The following is a 19,124-nucleotide window of genomic DNA, read 5'->3' as shown; positions in this document are numbered from 1 at the left end:
ACTTTTCGGTTACTGGCCCAAGGCTCTTAATTGCTAGGCTACGGAGGGACACCTCTATATCACAGTGTAACGTAACCTAATGAAAGATAAAATCACCAGCTTTAATTGTGAGCAAAAGTTGTTATTTTTCTGCCACCTCACAGTTCGGGAAAGACTGTGTAAAATAACAGATTTATCTGGTCTGATCAGACACCAGACAATGGCAATGGTACCAAAAATCAGAAAACCATGATAGTGTTAACCTGCTTCTAAACAGTAAAGTAATATGATTGATTGAATTTATTACATAATAAAAAAAATTGTACGCTGCTCCAGCCAGAGACAACATTACATACAGTGTCTATAGAAAGGCTATTCCCCCTTGAACTTTTTTTTCCCACAGTCATCCTTCTGATTTGAGCTGCAGGACAGGACGGAAAATGTTTAGGGATGTCACCATTAGTCCATTGGTGATTTGGATGTGATGGAAGAAAACTGAGGATGGATCAACAACATTTTAGTGACTCCACAATAATGACCTAAATGACAGAGTAAAAAAAAAAAAAAGAATATATACAGAAGAAAAATATTCCAAAACATGCATGTTTATGCAACAAGGCACTAAAGTAATACTGAAAAAAAAACACTGCCTTATAACCTAAAACACAAAGCCAAATCTACAAAGCCAAGACAATGAATGTTCCTGAGTGGCCAAGTTACAGTTTTGACTTAAATCTGCTTGAAATCTATGGCAAAACTTCAAAATTGCTGTCTAGCCATGATCCCCAACACATTGACAGAGCTTGGAGAATTTTTTAAATAGTAATATTGCACATTACAGGTGTGCAAAGCTCTTATGAGACTTACCCCAAAAAATGTACAGCTGTAATGACTACCAAAGGTGTTGTAACGTAGACACAGGGAGTCAGGAAGCAGGTGCAGTCATGAAGGGTGCCAGGTGTGCGTAATGATGGTTGCCAGGAACGGTGGTCAGCAGACCGGCGACGTCGCCGGAGGGAGGGCGCGGGAGTAGACGTGACAGTACACCCCCCCCCTCCCCCGACGTGCGGCTCCAACCGCAGGACGACGCCGGCCAGGAGGACGGCCCCGAGGGTGAGGAGCGGGCCGGTCCGGACGGCAAAGGTGGACATCTCGGATTATGTTGAGATCTAGAATGTCGTCCACCGGAACCCAACACCGCTCATCTGGACCGTACCCCTCCCAGTCCACCAGATACTGGAGTAGACCCCCACGACATCTGGAGTCCAGGAGGGATCTGACGGCATAGGCGGGACCTCCCTCGATGTCCAGGGGAGGCGGAGGGGTGTCATGGGGGACGGCATCAGCCAGGGGACCAGGAACCACCGGCATGAGTAGGGAAACGTGAAAAGAGGGTGAGATCCGGTAGTTAGTGGGAAGCTGTAGTCGGTAAGTTACCTCATTGACCCTCTGGAGGACTTTGAATAGCCCCACAAACTGGGGGCTTAGCTGCCGGCAGGGCAGGCGGAGTGGGAGGTTCCTGGTGGAGAGCCAGACGCTATCACCAGGATGGAAAACGGGTGCCTCACTGCGGTGGTGATCTGCCTACTCCTTCTGGTGGTGGACGGTGCGTTGGAGCCTCATGTGGGAAGCGTCCCAAACCTCCTCTGCGCATTGGAACCACTCGTCCACCACATGGGCTTTGGTCTGGCTCGGGGTCCACGGGGCCGGCTGGTACCGCAGGACACACTGGAAGGGAGATAACCCGGTGGAGGAGTGACGAAGTGAGTTCTGGGAGTACTTCGCCAAGGGAAGAAACCAGGCCCACTCTCTCTGCCGGTCCTGACAGTGACACCTCAGGAACCTCCCCAGCTCCTGGTTGGTCCTCTCCACCTGCCCGCTGGACTGAGGCCGGTACCCAGACGTGAGGCTGACTGTGACCCCCAGCTTCTCCATGAAGGCTCTCCATACTCGCAACGTGAATTGGAGATCACGGTCGGAGACGATGTCCTCCGGAAGGCCATAGTGCCGGAAGACCTGCTGGAACGGTGCCTCAGTGACCTGGAGAGCGGTAGGGAGACCAGATTGAGGGATAAAACGGCAGGATTTGGAGAATCTGTCCACAACAACCATAACAGTGGTGAAACCATCAGACAGAGAAAGATCAGTAACAAAATCTATAGACAGATGGGACCAAGGCTGCTGTGAAGAAGGAGCTTCCCTACAGGTGCGTGCCAGGGGAGACTTGGTTTGAGCACATACGGAGCAGGAGTTAACGTAGCAGGTGACGTCCTGCGCCAAGGTGAGCCCCCAGTACTTAACGGAGATGGATTGAGTGGTGCGGGTGATACCTGGGTGTCCAGCGGCAAGGGATGTGTGCGCCCAGGTCAATAGCCAATCCCTTACCTCCATGGGAACATAGGTGCGCTCCGGAGGACAGGTAGCAGGTGCGGGTTCCCTCGCCAGAGCCTGGGGATGTCCACGTCTATGTCCCAAAGCACGGGGGCAACGATTTGGGAGGGTGGTATGATGGGCGCACTCAGGATCGGAACCTCTCCTGAATCGTGGAGAAGGGACATTGGCTTTGATGTTCTTTAAACCTGGGCGGTATGACAGGGTGAAGTTGAATCTAGTAAAGAAAAGGGCCCACCTTGCTTAGCACGAGTTCAGCCGCCTCGCTATCCGTATGTACTCCAGGTTCCGATGGTCGGTGAGGATTAGAAATGGGTCCGTGGCACCGTCCAGCCAGTGTCTCCACTCCTCTAATGCCAACTTCACTGCCAGGAGCTCCCGATCAACCGATGTCATAGTTCCTTTCTGCAGGAGACAGTTTTTTAGAGTAGTATGCACATGGATACAATTTTTGTGGATTACTTTGACGTTGTGACAGGATGGCCCTCACACCCACTTCTGAGGCATCCACCTCAACCAAGAAGGGCAGCGCAGGATCTGGGTGTTTCAGCATCGGGGCGTAGGTGAAACGCCCCTTCAGTAGGCAGAAGGCCTCATCGGCTGCAGGATTCCACACCACCTTACGGGGACCACCTTCGAGGAGAGAGGTGAGAGGAGAGGCGATGGAGCTGAAGTTCCTAATGAAGCGACGGTAGAAGTTGGAAAACCCACAAAAAAGTCCCTTTATGGTGGTTGGGACTGGCCATGACCTCACTGCATCTACCTTCCTCTCCTCCATAACCACTCCCTGCAGGCTGATCTGATATCCCAAGAAGGAGACGGCGGTCTGATGGAACTGGCACTTCACCGCTTTGACGTACAGATGGTTCTCCAGGAGGCGTTCCAGAACTACCCGGACGTGGGCAATGTGCTCCTTCAAGGTGGCCGAGTAGATCAGGACGTTGTCGATATACACAACCACCTGACGCCCAAGCATGTCTTGAAACACCTCGTTCATAAATTCCTGGAACACAGATGGAGCATTGGCTAATCCATAAGGCAAGTACTCGTAGTGCGCAGATATTGTGTTGAAGGCCGTCTTCAATTCATCCCCCTCCCAGATGCCGATCAAATTGTAGGCACTCCGCAGGTCCAGCTTAGTAAAAAACCGGGCCCCGCGGAGCTGTTCAATGGCGGCCGGCACCAACTGGAGGGGGTAGCGGTACTTGGTGGGATGGCATTGAGACCTCTGTAATCAATACATGGACGAAGACCCCCCTACTTCTTGGCCACGAAGATGAAACCTGCTGATGCAGGGGAGGTGGATGGGCGGATGAAATGCTGTTGGAGAGCCTCCTGGATTTACTCCTCCATAGCCTTGGTTTCAGCCACCGACAAGGGGTAGATGCGGCTGCGCGGAGGCGCAGAGTCAGTTAGCAGGTCGGTGGCATAGCCCCAGGGGCGATGAGGAGAGAGACAGGGTGCGCAGGTCTTGGAGAAAATCTCCCGGAGATCCTGGTAAACCTTTGGGATGTCAGCCTGGAGAGCAACCACAGGACTAAGGGAAAGCAGGTCTTCCGACATCTGGGTGCCCAGGCCGTGATCTCAATCATCGACCAGGAGATGGTGGGGTTATGGCATTGGAGCCACGGGAGGCTGAGGATGACTTTCTGTACGGGTGCCTGGATGATGAGGAAGGGAAGGTTTTCTTGGTGCAGGGGTCCCACGGTGATGGTGAGTGGTGCTGTGATGTGTGTGATTATCCCATTTCCCAGTGGTTGGTTATCCAGTGCTTGTACCGGAAATGGAGAGGAGAGCGGGTATGATGTTATGTTCAGGGAGGAGGCAAGGGCCTGGTCAATAAAATTCCCCACGGCACCGGAGTCCACTAGAGCTGTAGAAACAACACATGAGGTACAGCCAGCTTGTGAAATCTGTACTAAAAAGGGTTTGGTGGAGAGTTACGTTGAAATACTCACACCTACCCCAGGAGACGGATGATCACTGGACCGTCCCTCTGCTCTAGTGACTCTCGGGTTAGAACGTAGCGGACACCGTTCAACCTGGTGCCCCTCCTGACCACAATAGGGACAGAGCCCCAGCTGTTTCCGACGGCGTCACTCAGCCACGGGAGGCGCCTGGCCCCTACCTCCATGGGTTCAGACTCTGACTCAGATCGGTCAACGAAGGAGGGAGAGAGGCGATGGGAGTGCTGATGCTCCCGAAGGAGATTACCCAGATGGATGGCCATCGCGATGAGTGCGTCCAATGAGAGGGTGTCGTCTCGGCATGCCAACTCCGTCTGGACCTCCTCGCGTAATCCTCTTCTGAATAAGGTGCGGAGCGCCGGCTCATTCCATCCGCTGGATGCTGCTACTGTACGGATGGTGAGGGCGTACTCCGCAGCGGTCTGGTCCTCCTGCCGTAGTTGGGGTAGGCGCTCACCCCCCTCTCTGCCCTCCGGTGGATGATCGAAGACTCCTCTGAACAGAGCCAAGAACCACCCAGCTGCTCCTCTCCCAGATGGCTGTAGCCCACTCCAACGCCCGCCCGGTCAGCAGGGAGATAACCGTGGCAACCTTGGACCTCTCGGTGGTGGGGGCTCTCGTTTGATGAGCAAAATAGAGGGAGCACTGGAGGAGGAAGCCACAGTTATCATATTTGTCCGGGAGGGACAAACGGGCATCGCTGACCTGGGCAGACTGCTAAATGGGCTGGGGTGCTGGCTCGCTGGGTAGACTTATGGTGGAAGATCCTCCGCTCGTTGGGGGTGATGCCCCTTGAGGAAGATCTACACTTTGAAGAACGCGGAGGACCTCATTCAGTTGCGCCAGCTGGTCGTGGTGTTGGCAAAGTACAGTGAGGGAAAAAAGTATTTGATCCCCTGCTGATTTTGTAAGTTTGCCCACTGACAAAGAAATGATCAGTCTATAATTTTAATGGTAGGTTTATTTGAACAGTGAGTGACAGAAAAACAACAAAACAATCCAGAAAAACGCATGTCAAAAATTTTATAAATTGATTTGCATTTTAATGAGGGAAATAAGTATTTGACCCCTCTGCAAAACATGACTTAGTACTTGGTGGCAAAACCCTTGTTGGCAATCACAGAGGTCAGACGTTTCTTGCAGTTGGCCACCAGGTTTGCACACATCTCAGGAGGGATTTTGTCCCACTCCTCTTTGCAGATCTTCTCCAAGTCATTAAGGTTTCGAGGCTGACGTTTGGCAACTCGAACCTTCAGCTCCCTCCACATATTTTCTATGGGATTAAGGTCTGGAGACTGGCTAGGCCACTCCAGGACCTTAATGTGCTTCTTCTTGAGCCACTCCTTTGTTGCCTTGGCCGTGTGTTTTGGGTCATTGTCATGCTGGAATACCCATCCACGACCCATTTCCAATGCCCTGGCTGAGGGAAGGAGGTTCTCACCCAAGATTTGATGGTACATGGCCCGTCCATCGTCCCTTTGATGGGGTGAAGTTTTCCTGTAATGATGGGCTGCCAGGACTGGTGGTTAGTAGACCAGCGACGTCGAGCACTGGAGGGAGGGAGCGGGAGTAGACGTGACAGGTGTTTCTAACATGTATTGACTCAGGGGGGTGAATACTTATCTAATCAAGGTATATAATTGTTGACAAAACAAATGACAATTAAATCAATTTGAATCCCACTTAGTGACACAACAAAATGTGAAAAAAGTTAAAGGGGGTGTAGACTTTCTATACACTTAAGAACACCTGCTCTTTCCATGACATAGACTGATCGGGTGAATACAGGTGAAGGCTATGATCCCTTATTGATGCCACTTCAATCAGTGTAGATGAAGGGGAGGAGACAGGTTACAGAAGGATTTTTAAGCCTTGAAACAATTGATCGGCCTAATGAATACACCCCTGATCATGCATAAACACAGTTCACTTTCATACGTAGCAGACACGTTGTATTCATTATAGCCTCTCACCTTTTCCCTTCGTTTGTGGACTTCAATGAACAACACATCAGCTGTATGTGACCAGGCGAAAAAACCTTTCCAAACCATGTCATAACCGCTACACACAGCCTACATCGTTGTCCCCATATTAGCTAAAGTAACGTCCTAGTCAACATAGCTAATAGAACTAATGCGTTAGTAAACCCGCTACAATCATGCAGTAATGTTACAGTGTATAGTCAGTAAGCAGTTAGACCGGCAGGCCCTGGTGGCAATAAATTAATAAAACCAAAAGCTTACCTTGACTTGGAAGAGTTCCAGTGTTGTGTTGGATAGTCATAGCCAGCTAGCTAACATAGCATCCCTCTGTTTGAGCCGGGTGTTTGAGTAACTAAACTAGCCAGCTGCATTTGCTAGCTAAGTAAGTGAAACTGAAAGTGATTTTTTTTTTTTGAAATCTCTCTCTCTCTTGCTTCTCCTTCATTTTTGAATAAATTAATTTGTTGAAAACTGTTAAACTATTGTCTTTCTCTCTCTTTGAGTCAACTACTCACCACCTTTTATGCACTGCAGTGCTAGCTAGCTGTAGCTTATGCTTTCAGTACTAGATTCATTCTCTGTTCCTTTAATTGGGTGGACAACATGTCAGTTCATGCTGCAAGAGCTCTGATAGGTTGGAGGACGTCCTCCGGAAGTTGTCATAATTACTTTGTAAGCCTACGGAAGGGGGTGAGAACCAAGAGCCTCCTAGGTTTTGTATTGAAGTCAATGTACCAAGAGGAAGACGGAAGCTAGCTGTCCTCCGGCTACACCATGGTGCTACCCTACAGTGCTGTTGAGGCTACTGTAGACCTTCATTGCAAAACAATGTGTTTCAATCAATTATTTGGTGACGTGAATATATTTAAAATAGTTTTATCTAAAAAGGATAACTTTTTGTTTTACCATTTTTATTTTTATGAAATTCACTGAGGAGGATGGTCCTCCCCTTCCTCCTCTGAGGAGCCTCCACTGGGTAGTAGGTGCCAGGCACACCGGTTTGTGTCAAGAACTGCAACGCTGCTGTGTTTTTCACACTCAACAGTTTCCCGTGTGTATCAAGAATGGTCCACCACCCAAAGGACATCCAGTTAACTTGACACAACTGTGGGAAGCATTGGAGTCAGCATGGGCCAGCATCCTTGATCCTTGTGGAGTGCTTTTGACACCTTGTAGAGTCCATGCCCCGACGAATTAGCAGCAGTTGTTTGTGCGGCCACAGTAGCAGTAGGAACAACTTTGGCTTCACCATTGCGTGTGGAAGCAGGTTCTGTAATAGTCATGAATGAAGTTTATGAATTCACAAAAAAACAAAATGTTCTAGTTAACTTGGTAAAAACATCATATGTCGGCCATGTGCAGTTTAGTGGAGCTGGGTGTTCTGTATTAAGTTGAGGTTATGGGTTGCTAAATGTTGATTACTTTCCCCAAATTCCCGTTTTCTCAGAAATCCAGTTGGACATTTCCCAGAATCAGGACAGAATAATCAGGAAATCCAGAATCATCAAACCAGGATTTCTGGAAAACCTTGAGGTTGAGGTGTATGTATTTAGTTTGAGTGGGGATGTATTGCGAAAGTATTCACCCCCCTTGGCATTTTTCCTATTTTGTTGCCTTACAACCTGGAATTAAAATCGATTTTTGGGGGGTTTGTATCATTTGATTTACACAACATGCCTACCAATTTGAAGATGCAAAATAAAAAAATGTGTGAGACAAACAAGAAATAAGACAAAAAAACAGAAAACTTGAGCGTGCATAACTATTCACCTCCCCAAAGTCAATACTTTGTAGAGCCACCTTTTGCAGCAATTACAGCTGCAAGTCTCTTGGGGGTATGTTTCTATAAGCTTGGCACATCTAGCCACGGGAATTTTTGCCCATTCTTCAAGGCAAAACTGCTCCAGCTCCTTCAAGTTGGATGGGTTCTGCTGGTGTACAGCAATCTTTAAGTCATACCACAGATTCTCAATTAGATTGAGGTCTGGGCTTTGACTAGGCCATTCCAAGACATTTAAATGTTTCCCCTTAAACCACTCGAGTGTTGCTTTAGCAGTATGCTTAGGGTCATTGTCCTGCTGAAAGGTGAACCGCCATCCCAGTCTCAAATCTCTGGAAGACTGAAACTGGTTTCCCTCAAGAATTTCCCTGTATTTAGCGGCATCCATCATTCCTTCAATTCTGACCAGTTTCCCAGTCCCTGCCGATAAAAACATCCCCACAGCATGATGCTGCCACCACCATGCTTCACTGTGGGGATGGTGTTCTCGGGGTGATGAGAGGTGTTGGGTTTGCGCCAGACATAGCGTTTTCCTTGATGGCCAAAAAGCTCAATTTTAGTCTCATCTGACCAGAGTACCTTCTTCCATATGTTTGGGGAGTCTCCAACATGGCTTTTGGCGAACACCAAACGTGTTTGCTTATTTCTTTCTTTAAGCAATGGCTTTTTTCTGGCCACTCTTCCGTAAAGCCCAGCTCTGTGGAGTGTACGGCTTAAAGTGGTCCTATGGACAGATACTCCAATCTCCGCTGTGGAGCTTTGCCACTCCTTCAGGGTTATCTTTGGTCTCTTTGTTGCCTCTCTGATTAATGCCCTCCTTGCCTGGTCCGTGAGTTTTGGTGGGCGGCCCTCTCTTGGCAGGTTTGTTGCGGTGCCATATTCTTTCAATTTTTAATAATGGATTTAATGGCGCTCCGTGGGATGTTCAAAGATTCTGATATTTTTTTATAACCCAACCCTGATCTGTACTTCTCCACAACTTTCTCCCTGACCTGTTTGGAGAGCTCCTTGGTCTTCATGGTGCCGCTTGCTTGGTGGTGCCCCTTGCTTAGTGGTGTTGCAGACTCTGGGTGTGACGTTCTGGCTCCGGGACTCTTTGTTGTGAGCCAAGGTTGTCATTTTCTTTTGGGTGTATTTCTATGTGGGATCTAGTTGGTTCATTTCTATGTTTGGGTTTTATGTTGATTAGTCATATGACTCCCAATCGGAGGTAACGAGTGTCAGCTGTCGGCTCGTTATCTCTGATTGGGAGCCATATTTATTCTGTATGTGTTCTTGTGGGCATTGTGGGTTATTGTTCCGTGTTTCAGTCGTTGTACTGTGGACTTCACGAGTCGTCTTTTGTTTTGTATTTCGGTGCTTTTTCAATTAAAGTCATGTTCGTTCAACGCGCTGCGCTTTGGTCTCCTTCACTCCTAGACGATCGTGACAGAATAACCCACCACAAAAGGACCAAGCAGCGCGTCCAGGAGCAAAGGGTCTGGACATGGGAGGAGGCGCCGGGTCAGGAGAGAACGTTGGTGGATGTCCTCCTCGGCTGGGGACATATTACCCAGGAGGAGGCCGTCCGGTACCGGAGGGCGATGAAGGGGGAGAACCTGGCAGGAGAGGAGCAACGGCATCGGCAGGGCCATCGTCGGAAGGACGGGAGGCAACCCCAAAAAGTTTTTGGGGGGGGGCACATGGCTTGGGCGGCTGGGCAGCAGGAGGCTGCCACAGGGAGAAAAGGAGAGAAGGCTAACGGAGTACGGGAGCCATTGGCGAGTAGAGGGAGGGAAGTGTTTGTGGCACGGCGTGAAGGACTGATGTGTGTTGCCAGTCCGGTCCGGCCCGTTCCTGATCCTCGGTTGAGGCCAGTGGTGTGTGTTCCCGGTACGGACCGGCCTGTTCCTACTCCAAGCACCAGGTCCACGGTGTGCTACGCCAGCCCGACCCGGCCTGTTCCGGCCACTCGCACCAGGGATGCGGTGCGCGTCGCCAGCCCAGCCCGGCCTGTTCCTGCTCCACGCACCAGGGATAGGGTGCGCTTCGCCAGCCCGGCCCGGCCTGTTCCGGCCACTCGCACCAGGGATACGGTGCGCGTCGCCAGCTCAGCCCGGCCTGTTCCTACTCCACGCACCAGGGATACGGTGCGCTTCGCCAGCCCGGCCCGGCCTGTTCCGGCCACTCGCACCAGGGATACGGTGCGCGTCGCCAGCCCAGCCCGGCCTGTTCCTACTCCACGCACCAGGGATACGGTGCGCTTCGCCAGCCCGGCCCGGCCTGTTCCGGCCTCTCGCACCAGGGATACGGTGCGCGTCGCCAGCCCAGCCCGGCCTGTTCCTGCTCTCCGCACTAGGCCTTATGTGCGTCCCCAGGGTCCAGCATGCCCTGTTGCTGCTCTCCGCACTAGGCCTTATGTGCGTCCCCAGGGCCAAGCATGCCCTGTTGCTGCTTCCCGCACTAGCCCTGAGATGCGTGTCCTCAGCCCGGTACCTCCAGTTCCGGCACCACGCATCAGGCCTACGGTGCGTCCCCAGGGCCAAGCATGCCCTGTTGCTTCTCCCCGCACTAGCCCTGAGATGCGTGTCCTCAGCCCGGTACCTCCAGTTCCGGCACCACGCATCAGGCCTACGGTGCGTCCCCAGGGCCAAGCATGCCCTGTTGCTTCTCCCCGCACTAGCCCTGAGATGCGTGTCCTCAGCCCGGTACCTCCAGTTCCGGCACCACGCACCAGGCCTACGGTGCGCCTCAGACGGCCAGAGTCTGCCGTCTGCCCAACGGGGCCTGAACTGTCCGTCTGCCCAACGCCGTCTGAACTGCCCGTCTGCCCAACGGCGCCTGAACTGCCCGTCTGCCCAACGCCGTCTGAACTGCCCGTCTGCCCAACGCCGTCTGAACTGCCCGTCTGCCCAACGGCGCCTGAACTGCCCGTCTGCCCAACGCCGTCTGAACTGCCCGTCTGCCCAACGCCGTCTGAACTGCCCGTCTGTACTGAGCCTACAAAGCCGCCCGTCTGCCATGAGCCTTCAGAGCCGTCCGCCAGACCGGAGCCGCTAGAGCTCTCCGCCAGACAGGATCAGCCAGAGCCTTCCGCCAGACAGGATCAGCCAGAGCCTTCCGCCAGACAGGATCAGCCAGAGCCTTCCGCCAGACAGGATCAGCCAGAGCCGTCCGCCAGACAGGATCAGCCAGAGCCTTCCGCCAGACAGGAGCAGCCAGAGCCTTCCGTCAGATCGGATCAGCCAGAGCCTTCCGCCAGACAGGAGCAGCCAGAGCCTTCCGCCAGACGGGATCAGCCAGAGCCTTCCGCCAGCCATGAGTGGCCAGATCCGTCAGCCAGCCATGAGCAGCCAGATCCGTCAGCCAGCCATGAGCCGTCCAGCCAGGATCCGCTTGAGCCAGCCAGCCAGGATCCGCCATTTAGTCAGGTGCTGCCCCTTAGTCCAGTGCTGCCCCTTAGTCCAGTGCTGCCCCTTAGTCCGGTGCTGTCCCTTAGCCTGGTGCTGCCTCTTAGTCCGGTGCTGCCCATTAATCCAGGTGGGTTTAAGTGGAGGGTGGTCATTGGGAGGAGGTTAAGAAAGCGGGTAGTAACTATAGTGGGGTGGTGGTCAAGCCCGGAGCCGGAACCGCCTCCGGGGAGCAACACCCACCCAGCCCTCCCCTATTGTGGGGTTGTGAGGCGCGGTCGCAGTCCGCGCCTTTAGGGGGGGGTACTGTGACGTTCTGGCTCCGGGACTCTTTGTTGTGAGCCAGGGTTGTCATTTTCTTTTGGGTGTATTTCTATGTGGGATCTAGTTGGTTCATTTCTATGTTTGGGTTTTATGTTGATTAGTCATATGACTCCCAATCGGAGGTAACGAGTGTCAGCTGTCGGCTCGTTATCTCTGATTGGGAGCCATATTTATTCTGTATGTGTTCTTGTGGGCATTGTGGGTTATTGTTCCGTGTTTCAGTCGTTGTACTGTGGACTTCACGAGTCGTCTTTTGTTTTGTATTTCGGTGCTTTTTCAATTAAAGTCATGTTCGTTCAACGCGCTGCGCTTTGGTCTCCTTCACTCCTAGACGATCGTGACACTGGGGCCTTTCAGAACAGGTGTAGATATACTGAGATCATGTGACAGATCATGTGACACTTAGATTGCACACAAGTGGACTTTATTTAACTAATCATGTGACTTCTGAAGGTGATTGGTTGCACCATATCTTATTTAGGGGCTTTATAGCAAAGGGGGTGAATACATATGCACGCACCACTTTTCTGTTATTACTTTTTTTGAAACAAGTTATTTATTTCATTTCACTTCACCAATTTGGACTATTTTGTGTATGTCCATTACATGAAATCCAAATAAATATACATTTAAATTACAGGTTGTAATGGAACAAAATTGGAAAAACGGCAAGGGGGATGAACACTTTTGCAAGTCACTGTATGTATTTAGTGGGGATGTTTGTATTAAGTGAAGGTGTATCAATGGGGTGTATTGTGTAGATGTGGCATAAGTATGTTGTGGCGGTGAATGTATTTACAGATTGTGATAACCACTTTACCAATCTCTAACAGAGCACATATTACCGTAACGATAAACACGTACTTATGTTGCTGACGTTTACGTACCGGTATATCAATATTTTCACATTCTTGATTTGTAAAAAAAAAACACACAAAAAAAACATATTGGCCAGGATTCATTCAGAGGAACATTATAGACTACCGACAATGCACCTTTTTTTATTTTATCTGATCATGGAATAAAGCCTAAGTGCCGGAACAGGCACGGACCGTGCCGGACTGACGACGCGCACCACTGGCTTGGTGCGAGGAGCAGGAACGGGCCGGACCGGGCAGACGACGCGCACCACAGGCTTGGTGCGGGGAGCAGGAACGGGCCGGACCGGGCTGACGACGCACACCACAGGCTTGGTGCGGGGAGCAGGAACAGGCCGGACCGGGCTGGCGACGCGCACCACTGGCTTGGTGCGGGGAGCAGGAACAGGCCGGACCGGGCTGGCGACGCGCACCACTGGCTTGGTGCGGGGAGCGGGAACGGGCCGGACCGGGCTGGCGACGCGCACCACTGGCCTGGTGCGGGGAGCGGGAACGGGCCGGACCGGGCTGGCGACGCGCACCACTGGCCTGGTGCGGGGAGCGGGAACGGGCCGGACCGGGCTGATGACGCGCACCATTGGCTTGGTGCGGGGAGCTGCTTGATCCAGTCGAGGTGGGATCTTCTGTCACGATCGTTACATGATGAAGCGGACCAAGGCGCAGCGTGATAGGCGTACATACTTTATTTTCAGTACACTCACAAACAAAAACAACAAACCAAACGATACGCGACGTCCTAGGTAATACAACAAACCTTTCGGATCAAGATCCCACAATACAAAAGTGCCAACAGGCTGCCTAAGTATGGTTCCCAATCAGAGACAACGAGAATCAGCTGCCTCTGATTGGGAACCACCCTGGCCTACATAGAAAACACGAACTAGAACGAAACATAGAAAATACAACATAGACACTACACACCCTGGCTCAACATTAAAGAGTCCCCAGAGCCAGGGCGTGACAGCAATATGCTTCAGAGAACATGTGCACAGTTTGTATTCTTTGTATTTCATTTATTTATAGCTCTAGCAAATTGGCATAACTTTTTTTACCCTACAAACGGTATGTCACAGGTAAAGGTGTGAACAGGTGTGAATTTCCATTAATTAAACTTCAGCACATATCTACCTAGTGATAAGACGTTGACATCAGACCTGGTTGGGGTCACAGATGTCAAGCCTTTATATACTTGAAGGACTCATCACTGCCAAATCAATGTCTGCCTAACAGCCTCCCTCCCACTTCCCTACTCCTGTTGACTCTCAGTGAGGATGTGACCACGGTCGGGCAGCTCGATCGGGCTGATCTGATGTTGGTTTCCTCTGGAGGTCAGAACCCTGCTGTCTTCCCTTTCTGCCATATGTTGTCACATCTGTCTTTCAGCACATATCCTGTCCCCTTGGCTCCGTACATCTTGGTTCCTCAGCTGCCTACCGCCGCCACAGCCTGCGTCCCTGTTTATATCGCTAGTAGCTATAGTATCGCAGTACATAGTGTTTTACTGCAAGCATGACCATGGTTTGACCGTGATATGGAGGGGAAGGTCAAGGCTGAACATGAGCAGGGTTGGTCTGCTTCAGTTAAGCCTACAACACAAGAACGCAATTAGCTACACAAAATGGCCCTTCTGCTAACTTGCATTTTGTGCAGACCCAAAATCTGTAACTCTACGCAACTGCACAGGGTCGCCATTTTGCGTAGATATAGACTTTATTGTCACTGTTAGGTCACTGTAGCGTCAACCTGATTGGATGGTTTCATCTCTGTTTCTTGGATCATCTGTTATGTTTGTAGTTGGGTTGTAGCTTCCGATAGAATACTGCCATTCTTTGATGATGTGGCACTCCTACAGTAGGAGGATATCAAATGTAAGGCCCCATACACACTCAGGTTGTACAATGGATGTCCACACATTTGACACATAGTTGTAATACAACTGATATTTCGGTGATACAAAGCTGATACAACAGATATTTTGTGACCCGTTGTATAACCAATGTGCCAAGTGTCATTTACATCAGTTGAACAACTTGAGTGTGTATTGGGCCTAAGTGTCTCATAATGCTCACGTAAGCATGATGGCATTTTGCATCATCATGATACTGTGGCCGGTGACACTTTTATTCTTAAAAGTCCAATATGTTGAAAACTTGACTGCGGACATGCAAAACATTTTTGGGACTGTGTCAACAGTGGACAAATGGTTATAAATTACATATATCCTTTACATTAGACTGGGTGCATCTTATTGCCAGTTAAACACAAACAATAGTTTTGTATTCTTATTGTAAAAACATAATTCATGATGCAGACATATGACTTTTAAATATACTCTCCCCAACAGTCGACAATACACCTTTGATTGAATCCCACCCTGTGAGTGTGTTACAGGGTTATAAAAACATTTTCTTTCACATACACACTCAAGTAAGTACATTCATCCAGTTAACACAAAACCCTCTCACCCTGTCCACAATGAAGACACAGTGACAAAGCCTTTGGATTTCCTTTTTACCAAAAAAGATCAAAATAAATATTTAAATGTTTTAATTAAAATTGTACAGACATATGGCAGGACCAAAACACATGGCCTGAAATATTAGCTGGTTTATTCTCTCAACACAACAAGGTCCCTCCAGTCTGTGTGTGTGTGAGTGTTTGTGTGCGTGTGTGTACATGTTGTGTATGTGTGTCAGTGGAGGCTGCTGAGGGGAGAACGGCTCATAATAATGGCTGAAATGGAGTCAATGGAATGGTATCAACCACATGGAAACCACGTGTTTGATGGTTGATGCCATTCCATTGACTCCATTCCAGCCATTATTATGAGCCGTCCTCCCCTTAGCAGCCTCCACTGATGTGTGTGTGTACGTACTGTATGTGTGAATGTATACGTGTATGTGTGTAAGGGCAAAAGACATGGGCAGCAAATGAAAACATTGAAAACATTGCACACATTTGTCCGACAACAACAATAGCAGAAGCAGGTTTTGGGGAAAAAGTTGAACATGAAATAGACAAAAGGATGACTTAGTAAAAGTCAGTGTCCTATTGTGGCCCACGGGCCCAGAGGTTGTCCTTCCATCAGCCATGAGTTGAGACCTCCGCAAACAATACATTAATAACTTCAATGAGAGGGAGGAGATCATAGATTCTGCTATAGTGTCCAGCCTGCTACTGAGGATCCACAGTGTTGGGGCCCAAGAGGGCCAAAGCTTTGACAATGGCTCAATAATACAAACAGTGTCTTCTTCTTCATGATTTTATATTAATAAATACTGTATAGGAAATAGCTTTGACTCTTAAAATAATATAGCAATGAGAACAAAAATTACGTTTCTCATTTCACATTTCATTTTTGCGTTATACTCTCCACACACAATAATCTAAAATATCTACCCAGATAAGAGACGTTCAACAGCCGTGAACGTTGAAAAAACTTTGAAAAACCAGGAGACAGACAGTTTTTTAAATGTATTTGTTCGTTACAAAAAATAGATCAAACAACGAAAAATATATAGTTCGATTTTGACAGCGGAAACACAAGTAAAGAGTTTAAATGTAAAGTTTGGTCTATGAGCCACTTTCTGGTCTACGACTGCACAGTGAGGAGGTGTGGCTAGAGGATGGGGTGGGGCAAGAGGAGGATGTTTGTGCTAGAGGATGGGGTGGGGCCAGTTAACATTCATCGCTGAATATATTAATATGTAGGGAACAGGTATCTGGATGGGCAGAGTTGATAACATACCCATGGAACATTGTGCATGAATGTTCAGCACTCTGTCTACTGAACACAGTACTCTGTGTACTGAACGTTGAAGAAATTAAACACTGTCTCAATGTCTCTCCTCAAACGTCTTATCCATTATTGCGATGAATTATTTATTTAAAGATGGTTACAAAAAGAGAACTGTCCTCTGTCCACTACCGAATCAGCTATTTACATCTGTTTAAAAAGCAAGCATGTTATACAGTCTCCTCTATGTACCGTAAATATTTTTTCTTTAGCTTTGTCTTCACAGAATATACATATTTACTAAATCTTCACAGTTTATTTATCATATATTCATTATCAATAGAGTTATTGTAGTTCATGAATAATTATAGTTTTTATCTCCATGGTGACACCGGGGGACACTCTCCCACATGATGTCAGTTATTTATATTTAGTGAATTGTTGACTTACAGTTGTCTTTTGAACGCTGTTCTCGTCTGGTAACAGATATTGTCCACTTTTTGATTGTGATTCAGTTTGCCAATTCACAGTCAGCAACCCACAGATACAGAGTTACACGTTTAAAGTTGACAGTTTTCTGGTCATTTACTTTTCACTTTCACTTGACTCTCGTTTCCTCCTCCTCCTTCGCCAGTTGGAGGTATGGTAAGTTGGCACAGGGTCTGAGTGGAACATGTCAGATGCAATCTCCACCTCTGCACCCGAAAAATGCCACCTTGATTTCAATACGTCCCAGCGTGACCACAGTGAAAATCCAGATTGTACTTTTCCACAGAACTCCTTCCAAAATGACCACCAATTCACTAGAGTCCCCATCTCTGCTACATTAGACAAGTCCACAACGTTAGATAGTCCCTCTCTTCCCACACAATGGTGGTGGTGTCCGGTTAGGTTGGTGCTTGTCCTGTGTCTTTGTGGTATATGGTGGTTGTGGGTAGGTAGTTTTTAAGGCACTTGGGAGGTTTTTGGTTTTCACGGGAGCTCGGAGGAGACCAAGGCCAGGCCGGAGCTCTGGCGGAGTGAGGGGCCCGAGTGGATCGCTTTGGGACAGTCAGGCGTCAGGACGCGTCCATTTTCCCCCACGCTGCCCGTGATTGACAGGCGTGCCTTGTTCCTCATGGCCTCCGTGAAGGTCAGCTGGGTGGGGGGGCAGAGAGAGAGGGACAGGGGTGGGGGGAGAGGAAGGGTAATAAGAGAGAAAGGGGAGATAGGGACAGAGAGAGAGAGAGAGGAGAGGTAGTGAGAAGTGGAGAGGGAGGTAGGGAGAATAGATGAAAATAAGACAAAGACGGGGGAACAGATAGAGAAAGAGGGAGGGGGAAAAGAACAAAGGGGAGGCAGAGAGAGATAAAGAAGAGGTGAGAGAGAAAGAAGAGGTGAGCGATAGCAAGAAGAGGTGAGAGAGGGACAGAAAAAACATGTCAGCTCATATAGACATTGGCCATGTCTGAATACTCATACTAGCGTACTACATACTTAAACTGCATAATATGTACTCATCGTCGCATACTAATTATGACATAATGTTTAGTAAAAAGTATGCAGTATGCCATGGCTGTAGCGTAATATTTTCTCGTCTTATTTGCCATCTTCAATTAGTTTTTTGTTTACTTTCAGAGAACTATCAAATCCCAAAGCCCTCCTTTTAATCCGGTTTGAATGCATTGTGGGTGTGAAATTCTCAAAAAGGTTACAAGCCGAAGTTATTATGACATCCGGTCATTTAAAGCATACACATTTTTTTAAATGTCACATACTATAAAACTTTATTTTTTCGCATACTCAAACGGCCTACTATTTAGGATGCAAGTATGGGTTTTCGGACCGGCCACACTCGGCAATATTATGCTAAAAACTCTAAGATCAGGAATCATCATGAAGATGGGTAATGTCGGGGATGAATATCATACAGTAACTACATCCAACGTCACACCACGTACTCACAGGACAACCATCAGGGCCATTCAATAATAATATCTTATTACGCCACTTTATGTGGACATTTAATACACGACTACCATTGACTACTATGGTTATTAGACAATGGATGAGTCATGTGTGGCTGAGGGACCACAGGGCTGCTGACCAAGGAACAGTAAAGGGAATAAAGAGAGAGCCAAGAGAGCACCAACAGGGGACAAATAACCCCGTCAGACACATACTGTACTGAGAATGTAGATCTGCAAGTCCAATATCTCTGGACACGAGGGAAATATCTTAGAGAAAGGAGCTCAAATCAATATAACTCTTAGAGGGGCAGTTAGCTTCCACTTACTTTAGGCTTTAACTCCCCAATAATGTATGGTGTTATATTGCTTTATCTAACTTTATGTGTGCATGTGGCTGTTTTCTCATTAAAACCTGTGGTTCTCCCTTTTTATATTGTCTGGTTTAGACAGAGGAGCAAGTGCCTGTGTGTGTCATAGTTAGGGTTGTGAAATTCCAGAAACTTTCCCAAACAATCCAGTTTGGAGGATTCCCGGAGTCAGGAGGAAATACAGTAAGCAGGGAGGGAATCCTCCAACTTGGATTTCTAGAAAACCTGATAATTTTTGGGAAATCTGTTGACTGACTAGGGTTGCAAATTTCAGGAACTTTCCCCAAATTCCCAGATTTCCAGAAATCCCGGTAGGAGTATTCCCAGCATCAGGGAGGAATAAGCAGGGAGGGATTCCTGCATCTGTGATTTCTATAAAAC

General features: G+C 48.7%; 1 protein-coding gene across 1 annotated transcript in view; it reads right to left on the bottom strand.

The window, feature by feature from the left end:
• Positions 1–17,398: 17,398 nt before the first annotated feature.
• LOC311135926 (glutamate receptor 4) overlaps positions 17,399–19,124 on the bottom strand; it is a gene marked incomplete at both ends in the record, with an annotated part of 219,263 nt that continues 217,537 nt past the window's right edge. The window contains one exon of the mRNA XM_084169955.1: positions 17,399–17,563. Coding sequence (XP_084026081.1) covers positions 17,399–17,563 — 165 coding nt within the window. The remainder of the gene's footprint in view (positions 17,564–19,124) is intronic.

The sequence above is a fragment of the Coregonus lavaretus genome (genome assembly GCF_964263955.1).
Source record: "Coregonus lavaretus genome assembly, chromosome: 10".
Classification (NCBI taxonomy): Eukaryota; Metazoa; Chordata; class Actinopteri; order Salmoniformes; family Salmonidae; genus Coregonus; species Coregonus lavaretus.
The sequence above is the reverse complement of the archived record's forward strand: the minus strand, read 5'-3'. Positions and strand labels throughout refer to the sequence as shown.